This window comes from Canis lupus, chromosome 1 (assembly GCF_003254725.2).
Source record: "Canis lupus dingo isolate Sandy chromosome 1, ASM325472v2, whole genome shotgun sequence".
Taxonomy (NCBI): Eukaryota; Metazoa; Chordata; class Mammalia; order Carnivora; family Canidae; genus Canis; species Canis lupus.
Window position 1 is genome coordinate 25272996 of NC_064243.1, and position 26221 is coordinate 25299216.

General features: G+C 39.6%; 1 protein-coding gene and 2 pseudogenes across 1 annotated transcript in view; all 3 read right to left on the minus strand.

Annotated features, from left to right (window-relative positions):
* Positions 1-18170: 18170 nt before the first annotated feature.
* LOC112644129 (tubulin beta chain-like) lies at positions 18171-18944 on the minus strand (annotated as a pseudogene).
* On the minus strand, positions 18929-20545 carry LOC112643439 (selenide, water dikinase 1-like; annotated as a pseudogene).
* Positions 20546-24482: 3937 nt separating this feature from the next.
* The window catches only part of MOXD1 (monooxygenase DBH like 1), a 95869-nt gene continuing 94130 nt past the window's right edge, over positions 24483-26221 (minus strand). The window contains exon 12 of the mRNA XM_035705349.2: positions 24483-25958. Within this exon, the coding sequence (XP_035561242.1) occupies positions 25788-25958 (171 nt within the window). The 3' untranslated portion in view covers positions 24483-25787. The remainder of the gene's footprint in view (positions 25959-26221) is intronic.

Sequence of the window (26221 nt, forward strand, 5' to 3'; positions counted from 1 at the left end):
AGTTTCTGGATAGTTTTCTAGCTCATAAAACTTGCCCTTATTTTTCCTTTTGACTTGCATGGTCCACTGTTAAAGTTCTGAAGCTTGAGGCATTTCTGGGCTATCTTGCAGCATCTTGAACTATGGTTTCTCTTTGTAGTGAGATGATGAGGTACTGTCTTCTCTGGGAAGTGAAAGGAAGAGAGCAGCCCAAGTGTGAATAGGTTTATTGGAAATACAGAGTGATGTGATATAATAAGAATATTGATGTGGGGTGTTTTTTTGTTTGTTTGTTGTTTTTTAGAGAAAGGAAGAGAGAGGGGGAATGGGCAGAGGGAGAGGGAGAGAGGGAATCTTAGGTAGGCTCCACACCCAGCATGGAGCCTGATGTGGTCCTCAAAGAATTTCACAACCCTGCAATCATGACCTGAGCCAAAATCAAGAGTCGAACTCCTGACAGACTAAGCCACTCAGGTGTCACCTCCTGAGTATTTTTGAGAAGCTAGTGCATTGCTAGAATTAACCAATTGTGAGTGTTCCAAGCCCGTCCCCTGAGATTATGGTTCAGTAGTTATGACCTGGGGACTGGGAATGGGAAGCTTGCATGAAATGTTCAATGTGATTCTGACACACATCCAGATATTAGAATCACTGACAAGGTAACTATGATGAAAGATCAAACTGAAAGATAATAATTTTTTTTTTTTATGATAGTCACATAGAGGAGAGAGAGAGAGATTGAGAGAGGCAGAGGGAGAAGCAGAGGGAGAAGCAGGCTCCATGCACCGGGAGCCTGACGTGGGATTCGATCCCGGGTCTCCAGGATCACGCCCTGGGCCAAAGGCCGGCGCCAAACCACTGCGCCACCCAGGGATCCCGAAAGATAATAATTTGAATTGAATTGAAGATAGAGATAGTATACAAGGATCTACAAGACATAGGGGATTGACGATCTCATATGAGGATTGAAGAAGTGGGTAACATCTATGATAAACTTAAATTCCAGTTTAGGTAAGTGAGAAGCCTATGGAGCTAGTTCACAAAAAAGGAAATAGATAAAGGGTTCCTGGGTGGCTCATCAATTAAGCAGCTGCCTTCAGCTCAGGTCATGATCCCAGGGTCCTGGTATTGAGCCCTCACATAGGGCTCCCTATTCAGCAGGGAATCTCTGCTCCCATCCCCCTTCCTTCCCTCCCCCTGCTCTTGCTCTCTCTCTCTCCCTCTCTCTCAAATAAATAAACAAAATCTTCTAAAAAAAATGGATAGATAAGAACATGGACTTTTTGGAGCAAGTTGAGTTCTATTAGGGTTACAACAAATACATATATATATGCCATATATATTCTTATATAATATATACCATAGATTACATATAATCATATAAGTTACAAAATATATAATACATATATATAAATTATATAATTTTATATATATTATCTATGTATGTATATATATATACATATATATATGTGTGTATACATATGTATGTTGGTGTATGTAGTCCAATATGTTTGAGGCCAGAAATTATCATGATACAAACAACAGTGAACCCCAAGAAAGACAGAACCCTGATGAACACCAACATTTAATACTGGAAATTGCTAAATCACATAAGTATGTTTTGTAGGGCTTACTCAGCATTTAAAATTTTTATTTAATTTTAAAAATTGAAACTTTTAGTTGAGGTTTATGTTCTTTGAATTAGCCACAGACCTCTTCATTCCAAATTTTCTTGTAATTGACAAATATAATGCTTATTTCTATTATCGGGTTGGCCACCACAGATACCACAGATACCGAGTTTGCCACCTTAAATTCAAAGAGTGGATAAGATTTAGGAAAAGATGAAACTCCGGGAAATAATAAGAGAGAAATATGAAGAAAAAAGGATCATGGCATTAAATGCAACAAGGAAGTTAGAGGAGATTGGTCTTCAAAGCAACCTGAATTTTCATCTAATAATTTATAAAAGAATACATTTATTCAACAAATATTTATTGGACACTTACTGTATGTGGTAGTATATTACAAGCGAGACATCAATAAACAAGACAATTATAATTCTTGTCTTTGTGGAATTTACAGGCCAGAGGACATACAAAAATATACAGGGAATATATAATAATAAATCCTCTGAAAAAGGGAGCACATGGTGCTCTTGGGTAATAGATGAGGAGTTGCTAATTCAGATGTAAGGGATGGGAAGAGTCAAGAAAGAGTCCTGGAGGAATGAACACCTACAACTGGCCCCTTGGGTTTGGATGTCTGGCTTCCTGTGGCTTGCACCACTCTGACTTGAACTTTGGCTTTCCGATCCTCTTAGCTCTGCACTCCATTCTGGTCTTAGTGTTCCTTTAAATCTGGGCCCCATGCACCTGGGTGGCTCAGTCAGTAAAATGTCTGTCTTCGGCTCAGGTCCTGATTCCAGGGCCCCAGGATCCAGCCCCACATCAGGCTTCCTGGTCAGGGGAGAGCCTGCTTCTCCCTCTCCTTCTGCCCCTCCCCCCAGCTCATTCTCGCTCTTTCCATCTCTCAAATAAATAATATCTTAAAAAAGAATGAAAATGAATAAACTGGGCCCCATAAAATGGATAGAAACTTCCCATTCCTGTCCCATGCCCAAGGAATCTCACTGATGAGGTACACAAGCTTTTCTCCTCCTTTGTGGGACAAATGAAAAGTCAGATGGAAACCAGGTCATTTCAAATATCATGCATAATGAGATTTGATGACTGATAAGCTGATCAATTTTATGAGTATCTATCTAGACTGTTATCAAAGGAATCCAGTAGTGTCCCTGAGTTGAGGAGACAGAACTGGACTTACAAGAAAGCCAAGGATGCTGGAATTCACAGGAAGGGTATGAGACAAGAAAGAAATGCAGAGAGAAAACCCCAGAAATCTTCAGGGGCTCCCAGTAAGTATTCAGGTGACTACTAATCAGCTCATGCTGAACTGACTGGAAGGAATAGTGCCTGGAGGTGACCCAATACTGGAAGTAATGCTAGTGTCTGCTTCCATGAGCCAGAGTGAAAAACTCCTAATTAATGGGGCACTGATTAAAATGCTAGGACAAATCTTGCTTTAGTAGTGAGGAAAAAATTAACCCTGGACCAAATATTTCCACTGACAAAGCTTAAAAGATCTGGAGATTACACTGTTTCCAGGTAACTTTCCTGAACAAAATTCAAGACTACATATAGTAATATAAAAATATCCAGCAACCATTACTAAACTTCAAAATGTCCACCTTTAATCAAAAAGAACTAAAAAAAAAAAAAAAAAGTCCTGTAAAGAAGCAGGAAGATCCAATCTATAGTTGGAGGGGAAGGTAAATGGGTTAGAACTGATCTAGAGTTGTTCAAGTGATGGATCAGTAGCCAAGGCTGTTACAACAGTTATAACTCTGTTCTACATATTCAAGAAACTATAGGAAAGATTGAACATGTTAAAAAGAGAAAGGATAGATATAAAAAATTCAATTCAAATTTCTAGAAATGAAAGCTATGATTTCTTTGATGAAGAATACACAGGGTAGTAGCAAAATACATTACTGGAAAGACATTATTGAAAAGACATAGCAATAAGAAATATGAACATGAAGCATAGTGAGAGAAAAGACTTCTCTGGAAAAATAAGACAGAAAGAAAGAAAGGAAAAGAAAGAAAGAAAGAAAGAAAGAAAGAAAGAAAGAAAGAAAGAAAGAAAGAAAGGAAGGAAGGAAGAAGAAAACACCAAATACTGTGGGACAACTTCAAGAAGCCTAATATAGAAATCACTGGAGTCCCTAAAGGAGAATGGGAGACAGAAAAAAAAAAAAGTTAAAGAAATGATAGCCAACCCTTCTCTAAATAGGATGAAAAGTATAAATCCCAGATCCAAGAATCCCTATAAACTCCAAGCACAAGAACGATGGAGAAAATTACATCAAGACATATCATCAAATTGCTTAAAACTGTAGTGACATATAGAAAGCCGTCAGAGAAAAAGACCCACTATGCAAAAAGAATAAAGATGATGACTGTACATTCTCTTCAGAAATCATGGAAAAGGGCCACTATGTCTAAAGCACTGAAAAGAAAACTGACAACCTGGAATTCCCAGCAAAAATGTCTTTCAAAAAGATGGTGAAATAAAGACTTTTGCAGAATACAAAGGTGGAATGAATTCCTTGCTAGCAGCCCTGCAGTGCAGGAAATGTTAAGGGAAATCTGACAAGCAAAAGGCAAAGGATACCAGATGGAAAGCTGCATCTACACAGAGAAAGGAAGGTCACTGGAATGCAGATCACATGGGTCAAATGTTTCTTATTATCAAAATTTCCTGAAGGGTCATACACTGTTGAAACAAAAATAATGCCACATATCCTGGGGTTTATAACACATGCAGAAGTAAAGTATATGACAATAACAGCAAAAAGTTCCGAAGAGGAAAAATGGGAATATACTGTTAAGGGTTCTTACACTCTATGCAAAGTAATGATAAATCTCTTGAAGGCAAGATGGGCAAAGTTAAAAATATACACTCTAAACCCTCTGGCTACCATTAACATGACATAACTTAATAGTCATAGGTAGTCAGCAAGAAAACAAATTGGAGTTGTACATAATACTCAATTAACCCAAAATAAGGTATAAAAAGAGAGAAAACTGAACAAAAAAGAAACAGAACAAAAGGAAATAGTAAGATAAATAGATTTGAACCCAACCATAATAATAATTATATTGAATATAATGGTCTAAAGGCTTCAATTAAAATACAGAAATGAGCAGGGGCACTTGAATGGCTCAGTCCGTTATGCATCCAACACTTGGTTTGGGCTCAGGTCATGATCTCACAGTTGAAAGATAAAGCCTCCCTTTTCTACCTACCCCATACCCACCCCCTCCATTCTGGGAGTGGAACCTACTTATGGTTATCCCTCTGTCCCTCCCCCCTTTAAAAAAATAACTGAAACTCAGAAATGACCAGATGAGATAAAATAGCAAGACCCAGCTATACACTGCCCAAAAGAAACTCACTTTAAATATAAAGGTACAAATCCATTAAAAGTTAAAAAGATGGAACAATAAGTACCATGCTAATACTAATGTCTACTAAGTATGTGAAAATTAGAGGATGGCAGAAGAGTAGGGGCCTCAACTCACCCAGCCCCACCAACTCACCTAAATGACTTTTAGAACATCCTGAACACCTACAAATTCGACCTGAGATTTTTTTTTAAATATTTCATTTATTTATTCAAGAAAGACACAGAGAGGCAGAAAACTAGGAAGAGGGAGAAGCAGGCTCTATGCAGGGAGCCTGATGTGGGACTTGATCCCTGGACTCCAGGATCACTCCATGGGCTGAAGGCAGGCACTAAACTGCTGAGCCACCCAGGCGTCCCTTGACCTGTGATTTAAAGAGAGGACAGCCAGAACACCACAGAGAGAAGGGAGAAGGGTTTTCACTTCTAACAAGGTAGGAAGGTAGAATAAGATAATAAATAAAACAGAATCAAGTCAGGGAGGGGCCCTCAAGGAGCAGGGCTAATGCAGGGCAGCAGGAGCCTCGGGACGGGAAAGCCCCACACAGGAGAAACGGGAACTCTAAAAATCTGTGCCTGAGTTGTCCTGGACAGAATAGTGCTCAGCAGAGAAATCGGTCAGAACCACAGGAGGGGCAGGGAAGCCTCCAGATCCCCGGGGTCACTATTTGAGGAGGAGTGGCTTGGGGGAAAGCGCACCGCAAACCATTAGCTGATCTTGGTAAAGGGCTGGAGTGTGCAGCCCCTCGGGCATCGGGGAGAAGCCAGAGAGTCAGGCTGGGGCTCCGGATGGAGATGGCTGAGCCCCGGATCGCCGTTGGAGAGGTGGCCCTGGGAGCAGGGGTCCAGCAGCACAGGGCCCAGATCCCAGGGCACCAAGCAGATATAGCTGGGGATCCTGCATTACTCCCTAGGGCAGGTGGAATCAGGGAGGGCACAGGACAGTAAGGACTCTCCTGCTGTGGGTGTCCCCCACAGCATGCTCCTCAATGTGGGAGCATCGAGGCCAGTGTGGACTGGGAGCTGCAGATGGTTACTGAGGGAGCTGACTCCAGAGCTGGAGAGCTGGCCGCCGCGGTATTATTGTGCCTCCTTGTGTCACCTCATGCCTAGGAGGGGCAGGGCCACCAAGGGACAGAGGCCTCATGGGGTAAACAGCTCCCATTGAGCCCAGTACCTGGTAGGGGACGGGGCATCTCCCCCAGGTACACACACAGAGTCAGCACAGCAGCCCCTCCCCCAGAAGACCAGCTGGCAGGACAGGGGAAGAGCAAGTTCTTGACCCAGCAGCACTGGAAAGCTCCAGGACTGAGGGAAACTTGAGGGAAAATAGTATATAGAACTAGAGGGACCCTTTTTCTTTTTTTTTTTTTTCTTTTTCCATTATGACTTGTTTTTATATCAGACTAAAAATGCCCAATCTTTTTCTCTTTTCCCACTTTAATATTTTACCTGCTCTTCATTTTTAAGTTTTTTCCTTTTTGACTTTCATATTTCTACAATTACATGTCTTAGATATATTTTTCACTTCTGGACTCCCTTCAATGTATTCAGTTTAATTTTGGGAGATATACAAGATATGGGTTGTTCTTTTGGGGTTTTGTTGTTGTTGTTATGTTTTCTCTGCTTCATTTTGTTTTACAATGGTAGAAGTTAGTACTGCCTAAAACATAACCAGCATACACCCAGAACCAAGTAGAACATGTGTTGGTTCACCCTGTGAGAAGGCTTTTCCCATTCTTCCCCCTCTTTTATCTTGTTTATGTTTTGGTGGTCAATGTTGGGGCTTCCAATAAGTATTTCTGGTTTATATAAATTTGGGATTGAGCATCTTCTAAAACACGGAACAAAATACACTCAGAGCCAAGAGGATCACCCTCTAGGACCCCTCAGGTAGACTACATTCTCCCTCCACTACAACTTCTTCACCACCATCCCCCAGCAGCCCCTCTTCTTTTTTCTCTTTTTCCTCATTTTTTCACTTTCCTTTTTTCTTCTTATTTTTTCTTCTTCTTGTGGTTTTCGGCTTTTTATTTTTAATACTTTGTTTTAAAATTTGCTTTTCACTTTACTGGTTCTTTTGTTTTATTTTGTTCTGATCTCCTTTTTCATTATCTGTTCTCTGACCTCTTTGGAATCATCTAGGGAGTATTTACTTAGGTCATGGTGGATATATTTAACTCAGCCCGCTCATATAGTCACTCTGCACTGGACAAAATGACAAGAAGGAAGAATTCATCAAAAAAGAAAAAAACAGAAACAGAGCTCTCTGCCACACAGTTACAGAATATGGATTTCAATACGATGTCAGAAAGTCAGTTCAGTGGCACAATTATAAAGCTACTGGTGGCTCTGGAAAAAGGTATAAAGGACTCTAGAGTCTTTGTTACTGCAGAATTGAGATCTAATCAAGCCAAAATTTAAAATAGATTAAATGAGATGCAATCCAAACTGGATGCTCTAACTCCACTAGTTCAGAGTTTAAATGAATCAATCCACCATTCTTGTCTTTTATATGATGAGTTTTGTATATGAATAGCTTTAAGGTCTGCTTTCTTTTTTATTGCTTTGTGAGCCTTTTTTCTCCCATATTTGATTACAGTAACTTCACTTCACCTTGAGAAATTATTCCATAACTTGTATTCTCTCATTAGTATATGTCTGGAAAAACAGGCTTTTCCAAATAATCCTAACTAAATATAATGATATTCTGGTAAGCAAAAATAAGGAAAGATATGGACAATGAAATAGAGTGGGGTGGGAGTGGGATCTGTACTCCAAAGGAAGTCTTTCTCCTTACTAACCACTGGAGAGCATGCTGTGTACCTGGCTGCAGATCTTGTGAGCCTCAGAACCTGAGTGTGAACCTTTCACACTCACCCAATCTACTTCCTTCCCTATTATGTTTATTGGTGCTGACTCCAAATTCAGTTACCTGAAGTTTAAACTTTCTGAGGGTTTAGCTCAGAGATCAATCTCAGGTCTCTTAACCTTTTACAGAGATGATTCTAAGCCTCTTTTTATTTATTTTTTAAAAGGTTTTTTACTTATTTATTTGCAAGACAGAGACAGAGAGACAGAGACAGAGAGAGCACAAGTAGGGAGAGAAACAGAGGCAGAGGGAGAAGCCAACTCCCTCCTGAGTTGGGAGCCTGATGCAGGGCTCTATCCCAGAACCCCAAGACTGTGAGCCAAAGGAGACACTAACCATCTAAGCCACCAGGTGCCCCCTAAGCTTCTTTTTAAAATTTCCAATTTAGGGGTGCCTGGGAAGCTCATCCTATTTATCCTTGATTCTTGGTTTCAGCTCAGTCTCATTAAGCTGACACCAAGATGTGAGTTCAGTGCAGTCTGCTTGAGATTCTCTCCCTCTCCCTTCACCTCTACACCTCCCTCATTCACTTTCTCTCTGTCTCTAAAATAAATGAATAAAATCTTTAAAAATAAAATAAAATTTCCAATTTGTTGTTTCACTGTGACTTGCATCTCATACTTCACCTTCCATTTTGAAATTGTTTAGGTCTTTAACTTTCTGTTCTCTTATTTCTCATTTTTTTCGTTTTGTTATCTAATGTAATTTCCCCCTTTTAATTCTGATCTTGCCATCTTCATCATTACTTCCAGTCTCTATTATTTAATCTATTCATTCTTTATGTTAAAAAAAAATATACTTCTGTACTCTACTAACAGCTTGACACTCGCCAGCAGAATCATGAGCATGGGTGAGAACATACTTTGTAAACAGGAAACAGTGGAGGAATTTTCCCCCAAACTCTTGGCATCTGCTTCACTAGCTCCCTGTAGAGGATTTCCCCGGACAGTTGAGGAAATTCTCCAATGCTTGAACTCATTTGTTAATCTCGCTAGAGTCAGAGATCCATCACTCAGATGGTGCAGTGGATTTGCAAGAATGGTGTTGCTTTCCACAGACTCTTCAGTCCTGATATGAAGTACTTTGTTCTTTAAAACTCCATAGTCCCCAAATTTTAAAACCACAGTGTCTAGAGTAAATTTTGACAGTTTCATCCCCTAGCCAGAAACCATACATATATGGGCATGGCACTTGGAAAACTGGGTAAATGTGGTATACTTAGCTTACTTCTTAGGCTGTCAGTTTTCTTCTGTCACTTTTGTGATTTCTAATTAGAGAAATTTTCTCTTTCCTTCTTTTAAAATCTACTATTTTTATGGCTAACAGAGATTTCCTGTAGTCTGTCCTTTTCTTAATTGAGATGTAGTTGTACATATGGGCTCTGCAGGAAGTCTGTATGTATCCTTTAAACAATTTTAACTTTTCATCAGCCACTCACCTTGAGTCACACACTTTGCTACAGGCTTGAACTTCACTCATCAAAAAGAAAGCTGAAGCTCAAATATAGTGGGAAAAACAGGTCCTAGATATGATTTTTTAAAATCTCTTATTTTTGAGTCCTCTTTACATAGCTAATATATCATCAGTTCTGATGGCCATAAGACATAGTTTCTTTTCACTTCTTGTGTGCAAAATTACTTGTAATATTTGACATGCATGTTGTACATAGCTAAGTGTTGTATTTACCCTAAGTGTTAGTGGTATTTTTAGAACTTTTAACTTATTTTCGGTTATTACTTATAGATGAATTTATTTAAATTAAGATCTTTAAGTAAGATATGCCTGTGTCTCCAATAAAAATATTATTTTTATGTGATTTAGTCTCATTCAACTCTAATTTATAAATTATACTCTTGAACACTATCTACCAGGATGAAAGGGGAACTGAGAGGTAGAAGTAAGCAAAGAGCCTGCAGAGGAGGAGAGCTTTGACTGTGGTCAATATTACCTATATACAGGGATCCCTAGGTGGCGCAGCGGTTTGGCGCCTGCCTTTGGCCCAGGGCGCGATCCTGAAGACCCAGGATCGAATCCCACGTCGGGCTCCCGGTGCATGGAGCCTGCTTCTCCCTCTGCCTGTGTCTCTGCCTCTCTCTCTCTCTCTGTGACTATCATAAATAAATAAAAATTTATAAAAAAAAAAAAAAAAATATTACCTATATACAAAAAAACATGTTCTTTACACATGCTTAGATTCCAACTCATAGTAGTTTTAAGTACCTACTTTGACATGAAGAACTGACTTTAAATCTTTGCCTTACTTCATTATGATGAACAAAGGATTGACTTAAAGTTGACCCAAGTACAGCAAAAAAGCTATAATAAAATATTGAACTTTTAAAAATCCTCTTAAGATATTTAAAAATCCCTGTCCACTGGATTGTCTAATGTGATTTAACTGAAAAGTTTCCATCATTTCCTTTAGTAATCCCTATAGAGTTTAGCATGGTGAATTGCCTGTTGTTGTTTCATTATAAATATCAGTTGAATAATTCTGAAATATGTGGTTTTAGAATATCTCCAATGATGCTTGAAAATTTTTTAAAGTAGGTTGCCAAATCCCAAGAAGCTAAATATATTTATTATTTAAAATTCTAAAAAAATTCTGAATCTTGGATGTTTTGTACCAAATGTGATACAGTGCATGTAACATCAGACTAAATAAATCAAGCATTTTCATATAAAGTTCTTTCACAGAAGTTTATTTTTATAAAAACGTAGCAAACAGAACCAGTATAAGGCCATGTCTTATAGGTAGGGTTCACTTTGTAAATAGGCAAAATGAATAACCATCCGTGTTATCCAGCTTCCTGAGTTCAGAGGCTTATGGGATGGACGGAAACACTCTGCTTCACTGGCTGTTGCCTAAAATTCCCAAAAAAGAACAGTAGTATTTGGTAATGGGAAAGATAATAGAGTAAATCTTATCATTCCTTCAGAAGAGAGAAGGAATTCAGTATGTAGTGGTGGGGAAGGATTTGAGGCGATGAGCAGGGTGGAGTATTCAAGTGAACGAAGGAACAGGAGTTCCTACAAGAGGAAACGATCACTAGAAAAGAATCTAAAACAACCTTCTCTCCCATTTTCTTAGTGGGCACAAGGAATGTGTGTAAGCCACACCCACAATTTGTCAAAATAATTTGCCTTTACTGCATTCTCTCCTGTCACCCACAAAAACAGCATCAGTATAAAACAGGAAGGAAAACTAGAGGCTTCCCAAGAGGAAAAGTCTGGCTCAAAGTTGAATACAGCCCCCTGCATGCAGCAGATGCGTTTTCTTTCAGTCTGCTCTAAGTAGAAATGGGCCTCATCTAGAACAAAGTACTGAGTCGGAGGTCAAGGGAAAAGAGGTGCTCCTTCTCCCCTCTTGCCTTAGGTGTGATCTTAGCAAAAAATGGAAGGGGTGACATATCGTTGAAGCCCTCATTTGTTTTTAAGGAACAGCTGTCCAGGCAATAGCAGAAATATTCTCATGATTGGACAATCCTGTAGTCTGGTGTCACAGACAACATAGTAGCCTGGACTTTGAGCCAACACTGTGTCTCCACAGATTCTTCATTCTTTTCCCTTGTTCTCCCTCCATCTCCTGCCTTCTGCCTTCTACCTTCCACCTTCAGATTCACCCTTACTTTCTTGGCTCTTGCATCCTCTCAGCTAGACAACACATGTTTAGTGAGTGCCAACTCGGTCAGGCCATAAACAAGACAAATTTCCAAACTCTAGAACTGACCACCTAATGGGAGAGAAACACAATGAACAGCAATCAGACAAATACCACTATACATATGTCAGAGTGGCTAAAATAAAAAAAATAATAAGAAGAAATGCCAATGAGGAAATGAAACAAAAATGTATCTATTTTTCACACATCACTGGTAGGAATTTACAGACATGTTAATAAAAAGTTTGCAATTTCTTATAAAATGAAACATTCATTTAACATATAACTCAGCCTTCACACTACTGGGTATTTATACTAGATACAGGAAGCCTGTGTTCACAGAAAACTTCCATGAATGTTCATAGCAGGTTTATTTATATAACTAAAACTCGAAAACACCCCAAATGTTCTTAAATGGATGAATGCAAAAACAGACATGCAACCACTGAAAAACCACTCAGCAGTAAAAAGGAATGAGCTATTGACATGAATGTTTGTGGTTCCCAATGTTATTATGTGGACTGAACAAGACAATCTAGAAAGGTCACACAATGCGCAATTCCACTTTCATAGTACTATTCAAATGACACCACCATAGTGGTGGAGAAGGGACTCAGAATTAAGGTTGGGTATAGGATTTGACTATTAAGGGGTAAAATGAGGAGGTTTCTCTGTGGTGATGGGATAGCTCTGTTTTCTGATTGTGATAGTTACACAAATGTATACTTGTATGTGACAAGATTTCCTAGTCTAGGTACCCTTCTCCTCCAAAAAAAAAGGTACCTGAAAACCCTGACAGAATGACAATGCTGTCTGTAGTTTAGTTGGTGATATTGTACCAGCAACTTGCTGCTTCAGACAATGCACCGTGGTTATATCAGATGTTCTCATTTGGGAAAGCTGGATGACTGGCAAACGACTCTGTGCAATAAAGTCTTAAGCTATTCAAAAGTAAGCACAAATCAAAAATTTTAAATAACAAAAATAATTCACTAGGTATTTTTTGGAAAACTCACACAAATAAATAATATTAGGATGGTGATCTGTCCTCAGTGGGAGAATACAGGGTGTCAGGAGAATGTTTAATATCAGGAATGGGAGTTGAGAAAGAGCATCTGGAATGCTTGCTTTGCTCCAGCCTGGGGCTAGCTGCAGCTACACCCTCGACAGGAGTTACAGTGCCCTTTGATTCACTTGAGGTCATTTGTGCTGCCTCCTTTGCTTGGTGACTCATCTCAGCTGGAGCTGGGAGTGCCCCTGCTGTGTCTGAGAATGTTCCATGGTCTCAGCTTCACTGCCAGGGTTGATGTAACTTCTAATGAAAATTTTTCCCCGAAAAGCCAGACTTTAACTTCTGTGGAATAGCCTTTTGTATTCAAAGGCCATTGCCAAGTTCATTCTGTCAGTGTGCACTGGGGCAAAATAACAATGTTTTTGTCCAAGGATGTCTGGATAGCAACAATACATATCCTGCTGCTGAGGTCCATTCTTCTATGGAACATGCAGTTGCTTTAGTAGATGGTCTAAAATGTCACAACACCCTAAAAAAAGAAAGTTTTATGACGTCTATGAAACATAATCTGGATGATGTTGAAGGGAAACTTAACAGGGTCCTTGGCAGAAGATACTTAAACAGTTCTAGATATTGGTCTTTTCTTTAAAAAAAAAAAAAAAAAGCTTTTTTTTTTTTTTTTTTAGAGTAGTTGAAGGTTTAGAACAAAATAGAGACAAAGGTATAGAAATTTCTCACATATTCCATGGGCTGCACACTAGATACCGTTTTTCACATAAATAAATTTAAGTCAGGACACTGACCCTATCCATAGCCAAGTAATTTTCACACATTTTGTTTTATTATTTATTTATTATTTGTTTTTATTGAAGTTCGATTTGCCAACACGTAGTATAACACCCAGTGCTCATTCCACCAAGTGTCCTCCTCAGTGCCCATCACCGATTTACCCCAACCCTCCCTCCCACCTCACCTATCCCAGAGTTAGGAATGTTTGCTATAAACATTGGGGTGCAGGTGTCCTGCTATTTCACTGCATCTGTATCTTTGGGGTAAAGCCTCAGTAGTGCAATTACTGGGTCATAGGGTAGCTCTATTTTTAACTCTTTGAGGAACCTCCACACAGTTTTCCAGAATGGCTGCACCAGTTCACATTCCCACCAACAGTGCAAGAGGGTTCCCCTTTCTCCACATCCTCTCCAACATTTATTGTTTCCTGTCTTGTTAATTTTCACCATTCTCACTGGTGTGAGGTGGTATCTCATTGTGGTTTCGATTTATTTGTATCTCCCTGATGGCAAGTGATGAGAAGCATTTTCTCATGTGCTCGTTGGCCATGTGTATGTCTTCTTTGGTGAAATTTCTGTTCATGTCTTTTGCTCATTTCATGATTGGATTGTTTGTTTCTTTGCTGTTGAGTTTAATAAGTTATTTATAAACCTTTGATACTAGCCCTTTATCTGATATGTCATTTGCAAATATCTTCTCCCATTCTGTAGGTTGTCTTTGAGTTTTGTTGACTGTTTCTTTTTTTTTTTTTTTTTTTTTTGTTGACTGTTTCTTTTGCTGTGCAGAAGCTTTTGATCTTGATGAAGTCCCAATAGTTCAGTTTTGCTTTTGTTTCTCTTGCCTTCATAGCTGTATCTTGCAAGAAGTTGCTGTGGCCAAGTTCAAGAAGGGGGTTGCCTGTGTTCTTCTCTAGGATTTTGATGGAATCTTGTCTCACGTTTCGATCTTTCATCCATTTTGAGTTTATCTTTGTGTCTGGTGTAAGAGAGTGGTCTAGTTTCATTCTTCTGTATGTGGATGTCCAATTTTCCCAGCACCATTTTTTGAAGAGACTGTCTTTTCCCCAGGGGATAGTCTTTACTGCTTTGTCAAATATTAATTGACCATAGAGTTGAGGGCTGATTTCTGGGTTCTCTCTTCTGTTCCATTGATCGATGGGTCTGTTTTTGTGCCAGCACCACATTGTCTTGATGATCACAGCTTTGTAGTACAACTTGAAATCCGGCATTGTGATTCCCCCAGCTCTGATCTTCTTTTTCAGTATTCTGCTGGCTATTCAGGCTCTGTGATTACACAGAAATCAGCTTAAGATAATTTGTTCCAACTCTCTGAAGAAAGTCCATGGTATTTTGATAGGGATTGCATTGAATGTGTACATTGCCCTGGGTAGCATTGCCATTTTCACAATATTAATTCTTCCAATCCATGAGCATGGAATATTTTTCCATCTCTTTGTGTCTTCCTCAATTTCTTTCAGAAGTGTTCTGTAGTTTTTAGGGCATAGGTCCTTTACCTCTTTGGTTAGGTTTATTCCTAGGTATCTTATGCTTTTCGGTGCAAATATAAATGGGATTGACTCCTTAATTTCTCTTTCTTCAGTCTCATTGTTAGTGTATAGATATGCCACTGATTTCTGGGATTGATTTTGTATCCTGCCACACTGCTGAATTGCTGTATGAGTTCCAGCCATCTTGGGTTGGAGTCTTTTGGGTTTTCTATATATAGTATCAGGTCATCTGCAAAGAGGGAGAGTTTGACTTCTTATTTGCCAATTTGAATGCCTTTTATTTCTTTTTTTCACCTGATTGCTGAGGCTAGGACTTCTAGTACTATGTTGAATAGCAGTGGTGAGAGTGGACATTCCTGTCATGTCCTGATCTTATGTGAATGGCTCTCAGTGTTTCTGCATTGAGAATGATATTTGCTGTGGGCTTTTTCTAGATGGCTTTTAAGATGCTGAGGAATGTTCCCTCTATCCCTACACTCTGAAGAGTTTTGATCAGGAATGGATGCTGTATTTTGTCAAATCCTTTCTCTGTATTGAGAGGATCATATGGTTCTTGTTTATTCTCTTGTTCATATGATCTATTACGTTAATTGTTTTACCAGTGTTGAACCAGCCTTGCATCTGGAGGATGAATCCCACTTGGTCATGGTGAATAATATTTTTAATGTACTGTTGGATCCTATTGGCTAGGATCTTGTTGAGAATTTTTGCATCTGTGTTCATCAAGGATACTGATCTATAATTCTTTTTTTGGTGAGGTCTTTGGTTTTGGAATTAAGGTGATACTGGCCTCATAAAACGAGTTTGGAAGTATTCTATCCCTTTCTATCTTTTGGAACAGCTTTAGTAGAATAGATATTGTTTCTTCTTTAAAAGTTTGATGGCCCTGGACTTTGGTGTCTTGGGAGGTTTTTGATGACTGCTTCAATTTCCTCCCTGGTTATTGGCCTGTTCAGGTTTTCTATTTCTTCTTGTTCCAGTTTTGGTAGTTTGTGGTTTTCCAGAAATGCATCCATTTCTTCTAGATTGCCTAATTTGTTGGTGTATACCTACTCATAATATGTTTTTAAAGTTGTTTGTATTTCCTTGGAATTGGTTGTGATTTCTCCTTTTTCATTCATGGTTTTATTAGAGTCTTTTCTCTTTTATTTTTAATAAGGCTGGCTAATGGTTTATCTATTTTATTCATTCTCTCAAAGAATGGTTTTTTTTATCTGTTCTACAGTTCTTCTGGTCTCTATTTCATTTAGTTCTGCCCAAATCTTTATTCTCTTTTCTTCTGCTTGGTGTAGGTTTTATTTGCTGTTCTTCCTCCAGTTCCTTTAGGTGTGAGGTTAGCTTGTGCATTTGAGGTTTTTTTCAGTTTTTTGAGGGAGGCTAGTATAGTGATGTATTATCCTCTTAGGGCCATTTTGCTGTATCCCAAAGATTTTGACCAGTTGTATCTTCATTTTCATTAGTTTCCATGAATTTTTTCAATTCTTCTCTAATTTCCTGGTTGACCTATTCATCTTTTAGTAGGATGCTCTTTAACCTCCACGTGTTTGAGTTTCCTTCAAATCTCTTTTTTTGATTGAGTTCAGGTTTCCAAGCATTGTGGTCTGAAAATATGGGGGACAATCTCAATCTTTGGTATCAGCTGAGACCTGATTTGTGACCCAGTATGTGGTCTATTCTGGAGAAAGTTCCATGTGCACTTGAGAAGAATGTGTATTCAGTTGTGTTCAGATGGAAAGTTCTGTATATATCTGTGAAATCCATCTGATTCAGATGGATTTCATTTTTTAAGGTGTATCATTTAAGGTCCTTGTTTCTTTGGTGCTGTTGTGCTTAGCCAATCTGTCATTTGCAGAAAGTGCTGCGTTGAAGTCTCCTACTAGTAGTGTATTATTATCTAAGTATGTCTTTACTTTGGTTATTAATTGATTGATATACTTGGCAGCTCCCACATTAGGGACATAAATATTCATGGTTCTTAGGTCTTCTTGTTGATCGATAGACCCTTTAAGTATGATATAGTGTCCCACTTCATCTCTTACTACAGTCTTTGGGATAAACTTTATCAGATTTGAGGATTGCTACCCCAGCTTTCTTTTGAGGGCCATTTGAATGGTAAATGGTTCTTCACCCTTTCATTTTCAGGCTGTAGGTGTCCTCAGATCTCAAATGAGTCTCTTGTAGACAGCAAATAGATGGGTCTTGTTTTTTTATCCAGTTTGATACCTTGTGTCTCTTGATTCAGCCCATTCACGTTCAGAGTAACTATTGAAAGACATGAATTTAGTGTCATCAGATTACCTATATAGGCCTTGTTTTTTCAGATTTTCACTATTAAATGTCAAGGTGTTGACAGTTTTTATTGATTTTTTGGGGGTGGGTCCTCTCTATCTCCTGGATCTGAATGCCTGCTTCCCTTCCCAAATTAGGGAAGTTCTCAGCTATGATCTGTTCAAATATACTTTGTTGGCCTCTCTCCCTCTTGGTCTCTTCTGGAACCCCAATAAGACATAAATTCTTCCTTCTCAGGCAATCATTTATTTCCCTAAGCCTTTCCTCATAGGATCATAATTGTTTTTCTCTTTTTTCCTCAGCTTCCTTCCTTACCATCAACTTGTCTTCTATGTCACTCACTCTCTCTTTTACCTCATTAACCCTAGGCATTCATGTCTGTGAGAACTCATTATTTCCAAGAGGGGGGAAAAAAGCAAAATACGATGTTTTTCTTCTTCAGAAACATAAGAGGTAATAGGTAATCAGTCGTTAGAGAATCTTTTTAAGGGAGTGATTGTCAAATTCACCAAGATCTAATATTCATTTGATTAAATATCATTCGCCTAGCAAAAGTGTTTGGTTAAAGTCAAATTTTAGTTGAGTGTGTCTGAAGGGTAGGCAAAAAAATCTGCATTTATTGTCAGGTAGCCGCACACTCCAATGCCAGATCTTTTGGAGAGGGCAAAAACCAACATTGACCAGCATAGTGTGGCCAGTGCCATTTCTTCATCACCACTTTTGGTCCACAAGCCACTTTATAAGATCAGAAAATACTGTCACCACTTTACCGGTGGGAAAACGGAAGCTTATCAAGTCCAAGTAATTTGGATCTTGTTCATTCACATGCAGTTTGTAAAGTGATTGAAACACGTCTTCCATGATTACTGAGGCATAAAAAGCTATCTCCTTAGCTTTTCTGAACATAATTATTCTCTTATAAGAGCAATTTTAAGCATTAAATGAAAAATATTGTGAAAACGCTTGGCAAATTCCAAAGCATTAGGTAAAATGTATGGCATCATTTTGCTTGTGTATTCACAAGTTTGAAAGTTTTTTTTTTTTCACTATGAAAATGCTTTAATGGTGGCATCTGTACAGCATGTGACGTCCAGACAGGAAAAAGAGCGAGTGCACACAGAGACACGGCTATCAGAGAACAGGTTGTGAGCGAATAAAGAGTTCACACAGCTTCCACCCGCTTTACCAGGTATCAGCTCTAGGCCACCTCCTCCTCGAACTCCCCCTCCTCCTCGGCCGTGGCATCCTGGTACTGCTGGTACTCAGACACCAGGTCATTCATGTTGCTCTCGGCCTCTGTGAACTCCATCTCGTCCACGCCCTCACCCGTGTACCAGTGTAGGAAGGCCTTGCGCCGGAACATGGCCGTGACCTGCTCTGAGATGCGCTTGAACAGCTCCTGGATGGCTGTGCTGTTGCCGATGAAGGTGGCGACATCTTTAGCCCCCGGGGTGGGATGTCACAGACAGCTGTTTTCACGTTGTTGGGGATCCACTCGACGAAGTAGCTGCTGTTCTTGTTTTGGACGTTCAGCATCTGCTCGTCCACCTCCTTCATGGACATGCGGCCCCTGAATACTGCGGCCACAGTCAGGTAGCGGCCATGGCGGGGGTCACAGGCAGCCATCATGTTCTTAGCATCAAACATCTGCTGGGTGAGCTCGGGCACCGTCAGGGTCCGGGACTGCTGGCTACCTCGGCTGGTCAGTGGGGCGAAGCCGGGCATGAAGAAGTGCAGGCGGGGGAAGGGGACCATATTGACAGCCCGCTTGCACAGGTCAGCACTGAGCATTTTTTTAATGGATTTTATTTTATTTTATTAATTGCATCCACTCACAAATCGACCTAAGGTCACCAGATGTGTAGACACAATGAGATTTTTGTTGTCGTGTATCGTCTTTAATTGAAATGATGAAAAAAGAAATAGCTCTATTTAAAGACAAAACCAGATAGCTACTTAGGTCTAGATTAAGAGGTGGCACCCGGGGTGGGGTTCACTTTCTGAGTGGCCACCTGTGGTGCAACTTCGATGATCCGGGGCTTGTCTATGATTCTGGCGGTGCGGTTGCCTTTCTCCACGATCCCAATAATCCATGCCTGGTGGCCCTCCCCATATTTGGGAGACTTGATCTCTGCACAGAACCGGGAGGCTTGCTCTCACGGTAAACAGATGAGGAGGCCTCCTGATGTCTCTGGGCAGGTCCCATGCATGAGGCCAAACATGTTTCCACAGGCCTTGCTCACAACAGCCATCTTGGCCAGGACAGGGAGGTTGTGAATCATGAAGGACACCTCGTTCCTCTGCTGCTTGGCTAGGTTCTGCGCGTGCCCCAAAATCCCAAAGCCCGTGATGTCAGTGGCGGTGTGGGCATTGAACGTGTGCATGAGTCCCGCAGCTGTTCTGTTGAGCCTGGCCATGTTCATCATCGGCTCCTGGTACGCCAACTCTACATCTTCTTGGGTGACCACTAGCTTGATCTTATTCCATTTTTCAGGAATGTCCAGCCACTGGTGCACAGCCACAGCCACCTGCATCCCCAGGGGCTTCGTCATCACCAGCACATCCCCCGGGATTGTGTTATCTGGCATGATGAATTCATTGGGCTGGCAGATAGTAGTAGCCACTCCTCCTAGAACAATCCAGGGGTTTAACACCGTTTGGCCACCAGTCACAGACGTTCCCACCTCCTCTGCTGCATCTTTAAAACCCTGTATAATTAGGGGCATCACTTTATCCCTTCTCCCTGTCAGTCATTTTATTACTGATCCCAAGGAGCATCAGCATATTGTCACATTCCGTGACCCCCATGGCGTAGAGGTCACTGAGGACGTTGGCACATGCTATCCTGCCCATCATGTAAGGGTCATCAACAATGGGGTAAATGTAATCCGTGGTTTGAACCAAAGAAAGACCACCCCAGGAGTGGAACCAGGAGACATTGTTCTTTTGCTACAAGAGAAGAAACATGAGGTGTTCCAGAGAGATGGGAATGATTTGCCCATGACATATAAGATAGGACTTGTTGAAGCTCTATGTGGATTTCAGTTCACATTTAAGCACCTTGATGGACGTCAGATTGTGGTGAAATACCCCACCCCCCCAGAAAAGTAATTGAAGCAGGATATGTTCGTGTAGTTCGAGGTGAAGGAATGCCACAGTATCGTAATCCCTTTGAAAAAGGTGATCTTTACATAAAGTTTGATGTGCAGTTTCCTGAAAACAACTGGATCAACCCAGACAAGCTTTCTGAACTAGAAGATCTTCTGCCATCTAGACCAGAAGTTCCAAACATAATTGGAGACACAGAAGAGGTAGAGCTTCAAGAATTTGATAGCACTCGGGGCTTGGGAGTTGGTCAGAAGCGTGAAGCCTATAATGATAGCTCTGATGAAGAAAGCAGCAGCCATCATGGACCAGGAGTGCAATGTGCCCATCAGTAAACTCTGCAAACAAATTGCACAGGTGGATTTTCTTTTCCACATTTGCCCGGTTTGCTTTCAGCGATCCAGCTGGAGTGTCTGGTCAATCCAGAAGAACTGATGGACATTTGTTGGTCTATGTGTAACTTTTAAAATTGGTATAGTATCTACAGAGTGTGTAATTTAAACTAACCACAAAGCTTTACATCTTCATTTTGACTGTTCTGTAGCAGAATAAAGCACTTGAAAGGAAACAAGACTCCCTTTCACACATGGGTTTCAGTCCTGGTATCTGTGCTTGATTTTTATCTGTTTTGTGTAGATTTTATGTTTCATATTTTAAATCCAAATCCCACATTGTAAAGTTTGTGTACAATTTGTCCTGAAGCTTTGTGTTTGGCTGCACCTGCGTAAGCTGCTACAAATAGAATAAAGAATTTCATAGCCTGTATCTATCATTTAGATGCATGGAAAAATGGGCTTTGCACACAATGGGTTTGGAGCTGACTGGGAACAATGGAAAAAAAATATAACATTAGCTGTGGTTGTAAAGTCCCCCCCCCCCACTTTTTTTTACCATCTTGTGAAAGGTTTCTGAAACTCGATAATAAAAAGCAGTTGGTATAAATTATTCTTTGTGTCACATTTTTAGAAGGAAGAACATACTTTGAACTATAAAATGTATCCTTAAACTGGAGAATGTATCCTTCATTCTGGTTCTTAAGCAGCCCTTAAAAACCCATTGGCCTGAAGCTTATGCCTCAGGTATGTGCCCATTTTATAGTCTTAAAAGGCATAAAGAAAGTTTGATATGTTGGTAGAAGCAGGCTTTATTGGCTTTAATTGATGCTTGTACAGTCAAGGACATCTGAGCATCTGAGTCCTGTAACTCATAAGTTATGACCCTGAGCGTTGGGGCCAGGTTAACCTAGCCTCTGTATCTCCCCACCGCTACCCCCTTTTAAAAATAAAGTAACAGCAAATCAATATTAGAACCATGTTTGCATAGAACCTGTTAAAATGCTCTGTTTTCATTAAATGTTAAAGATAAAAAAAAACTGGAGCTACTTAAAAATATTAAGAAGGAAATTGGTACAATGCTGGCCTCTGTCCTACATTTTTAGATTATTCCCATAGTTTCCAAATTTATTTTTGTATTACATCAATTTCACACAATTCGTCTATGCCTATAGGTCATAAACTTTCCAAAGACATACAGCCTTATTTGTCAACATTTCTCAAATACCTCATTCATGCCATGTAATTCATTTTAGTATATATATTTTAATATTCCCATATTCCTTTTTAAAATTCTCTCTGTATATTGTACTACCTCCAGATTAATTAAAAAAAAATAGTTTCTGTTTGTTGGCAAAATAGAACAGGAAGGCAGAGACCAGCGAACACAGGTGGAAGGCCTATGTCTGTTGGGCTGTTTTATAGTTGCCCAGAAAGTTTGGAATCTTCCAAAAACTTGTTACAGAAACCTGGCCATGCTCTGCAAGATAAATAGATGTCCCAAAGCTTGTTTCTTGCGGTATGCTGCTCCACCACAAAATGGTACATTGGGAAATGTTTCATAGGACATAACTTCTTTTGGACTTTCAAATGCATATTTATATTTTAAAGACTCTGAGAAGTTCTGTAGTAAGCCTGCTTAACTCTTGAAACAATTTTCTATGACTTTTTATATTTTCCATGGAACACAGTTCTGGCCAGGGGAGTATGGGGTGTTGCCATCAATTTATTAAATTATCTGTTTCCTGCTTATGAAGTATCCGTTTGACTATGCTGGATTTGGATACAGCTGTCAATCAAGATTTTGCAAGCCTAAGATGATCAAAGATACAAACTAGATTCAGGCCCAAGTTTATGGAAAAGTGAATGAATAAGTTTTTCACAAAGTTCAATTTATTCAATTTGAAGGATTGACATTTATTCTGAATCCTTCTACTTTTTTAAGTGAGATGTTGGCAATAGATTTTAGTTGACTCAACTATGAGCTTCATCATCACAAGGCTAAATCTCCATCATGGCAGAGATAATACCTGCTTTTGTTCACAATTCTAAGGCCAACACTCCAAGGAAACTTTCAATAAAATTTGGGAAATAAATAGTATTCTGATTAGTGCTCTATTTGACAAAATGTATGGTTGGCCCTACATTGGTTTGATTGTTTCTAACTCAAAAATCTTGGAATCACTGAACTAGATAAAAGTCAGTTTTGCAAAAATGTATACATTGCAGCAGAAATAACTCTTCTATAGTGTTGTAAGGGGAGACAACTACCCAATTAAGCATTATACTTCTAGCCCCTTTTGCATTCAGTGAGGCCATGTGGCTAATTTTAATTGACAGTGAATCTAGAAGTGACATATATCACTTCTAGATCAGGCTTCTCTCTATCAACAAGATGAATGCACAGGATCTAGGGATGATGGAATCACAGGATCTTGGGTACCTGAAACACTTTAAGAAGGATAGTCAGTTACCAAATGAATCACACATATTGAACTATTAAATAAACATGAAATAAACCTTTTTGTATTAAGAAGTAATATTTTTGGTATTTGTTGCAGAAGCTAGTATGATTATTCTTCAGATGCCCCAGGAGATTATTCCTCAATTTGCCACTTCTGACTAAAGATTGGCATATGCCCAATTTGGAGGTCCAGAACAAATAAAGGACTTGAAGAATCCAAGGAGTGAAGAAGGATCCCAAAAACAAAATCAAAAGAGGTCTTGGAGTTAGGAATAATTCAATTATATATATTTATTTTTTAATATAACTTACATATTATTTGTGTTTTTCCCTTGATTATAAACCTAATGTGTAGTAATGCCTATTTACTGAAGTAAATCTAAAAAATATGGCAACTTTGAAAAAACAAATAGCAAAACCCATTAATGGATGGAATAATTACAACCCAACTTCTCTTTTTGCCTCTCCAAAATGGTGGGCTACTCCCTAGAGGAGAAAGACCACTTGGATCATTGTACTGCAGGTAGATCCTTCATTATTTCATTCACATTTGTAACTTGCTATCCTGAAATAATTTCAAACTTAAAAAGAATAGATTTGGAAGTTCAAAAGTCTTAATAGGTTTGCTTCTGTGGATTGCATCTCTCTTTTCACTACTAGGACTCTCTTGATGCTGCCTGAGACTCCTTCAGAGAAAGTGATCATCCAAGATACCCTCACCTTCATCTGGCTTTGATGAAAATTGGCTTCATCACATATGTTTTTCCCACCCTTCTTGCATTAAGAATCAAAGCAGGGGCCATCTGACATGGCGACTCTGTCCTCCTTTGGGTCTCAGGCAATCCTGCTAGCCTCGGAAACAAGTCATACAATGTAACCAAGGGCAATAGTAAAAAGCCTGGGCTATTCAGGAAGATCTGCTCACTGTAAGAGAAACTAACTTATAAAATAATCAGAATCTTACCGAATTATCAACAGATAACCTATCCTAATTTCAAATAAAGAGTCAACGCCCCAAAATTATACATTCATGAGAATTCTTAAGAGAAAAATGTCAGCTTTACTCTTACTAACATCAACTGAAAATGTAGATTTCCCCCATCCACCAATGCAAGCTTCCAAAACCTGTGTATCCCTTTCTAGTCTGTATATTCACCTTCCTTACTAAGAACAATGAAAACAAATATATTATGACATAATTTCCAAAGGAAATAACTTTACTTTGACATCTCAAATCCAAACATTCTAAAGTAAAAATAAACACAAAATTTCAAATAGGGAGTGTTTGGGATTATTGTGTTGCTTATACAAATATCTGAATGGAAAACACAGAATTCGATATAGCACTTATGAAATAAAAACAAGTAAAGTTAACTATGAAATATGCTGCATAAATATTACAAACATTTCATTAAGGGGATAAATTCTAAGAACCAACCAGGAAACACTCCAAAATACAGTATTTATTTAAAAGATGATATAGTTTGTGTTGAAGACATTATTTGCGGGCTTCAAAATGGAATACAAAAATGCAACATTCTCAATCCATTTGACTGGACACATCAGTACGGAATTCCTTGCTTCTCTCAAGGAGTATACAAGATATCACACAAATATTTAATTTTATTTAGTTTATTAATATGATCCAAACAGACTTAGCTTAAGAAATGAGGACAGGACACACAATGATATTTGGCTGAGCTACAGAAAGGGAACCTAAGAAGTGACAAGATTTTCCATCGGTGACAATTTTACTAAGGAAAATTAGTTTATTAACTAATATAAAAATAAATCTACAATAGCAACTGACTCAAATTGAGCCAGGATGCGGCACATGTGACACCTAGTGGGGTCAGTGAAGTACTGCAGAGACCTCACACCCTCCCAGCCTGGCTCATACTCTGGGGCCTGTGACCTGGAACCTTGCAAAGGACCCCCCCCCCCCCCCCCCCCCCCCGCACAGCCCGGGTTTGCAGCCAGCTACATTTTCCCCTCAGCCTACAATCCATTATGTCCCATTTCTGGGTTTCCTTTAGTTCCTTTCCTTTTAGAGAGTGACAGAGCTCAAGAAAAACTCACCTGGTCAGCGCTGAGCAGGGAAGGAAAAGGAAAATGCTCTGAGATAGATAGGTCTGGGGTTGTTTGGGAGTATCATTAGGCTCAGAGGGACCAAGAAGCTAGAATGGGCATCACTGAAAAGTACTGAGGTAAGGGGCTCATCAGTTTTTCGCAGACAAGGGCAGAGCTGGATTACCGCTGAAGGACATAAGGACTATTGTCACACTTGGGAAGTCACACTCAAAGAACAATAAAGAAGAAGAAATGTGGAACAGAGAGTGTTTCTTGTACATTTTTCAGATGAAAGCATTTTAAGAAGCTAGAAGCCAAATCACAAACTAAAAAGTGAAATAACAATGAGTCTTTAAATAAAATGAAATATGGAAAGAAATAAAGAACTCTCGCCTCCACTTAACTTAGTCCAAATTTTAAAAAGAGGTTGTGTTAAGTCAGTCCAGCTTTGCATTATTGGCAATGGAAACATTTGATCAGACATATCTGAGCAAAAGAAGAGAACCCAATCAACATTTCTCAGGTAGACGGGGAAGGATGGACATCTCTCAGGTAGTGGGGAGGAAGGGAGTATGTGACAGGAAAGGTCTCCATGCTCCTCACGCTCACTCTTCATGCTCAAAGTGTCTGGCACTGGACACGTTTGGATCACAGGAAACATCGTCCCCAAGCACAGAATCATGACCATAAGCCTGTGCTGTGCAGCATGCTGCCCAACACCACGAAGCCCACGGGTAGCTCAAGAGCGCGATTTCTGTGTAGAGAAGAGGAAGAAGAGGCTCCACACACCAAAGGCTCTGTTTTATATGGTCTTTCCACATGTGGAGGTAATGCTGTCATCCCCTGAATCTGAAAACAAAAGGTTAAACAATGCCAGTGATTGAAGAACAGTCAGCCAGCCAGGGATTGGTGGGTGGGAGCCTTAGAGATTCAGAGGGAGGTGGAGGAGAGAACCACAGGCATCTTTGGGAACAAGAGATACAAACTTAGGTCTGTTGCTCTTTGAAGTTCCAACCCCACCATATCCCTGCTTCATTCTGGCCTCAGTTGGGCAGTCCATCTCCCTCTTCGTAGGGGGTGGAATCAGGAGTTTACATTCAACCCAAGCAGTA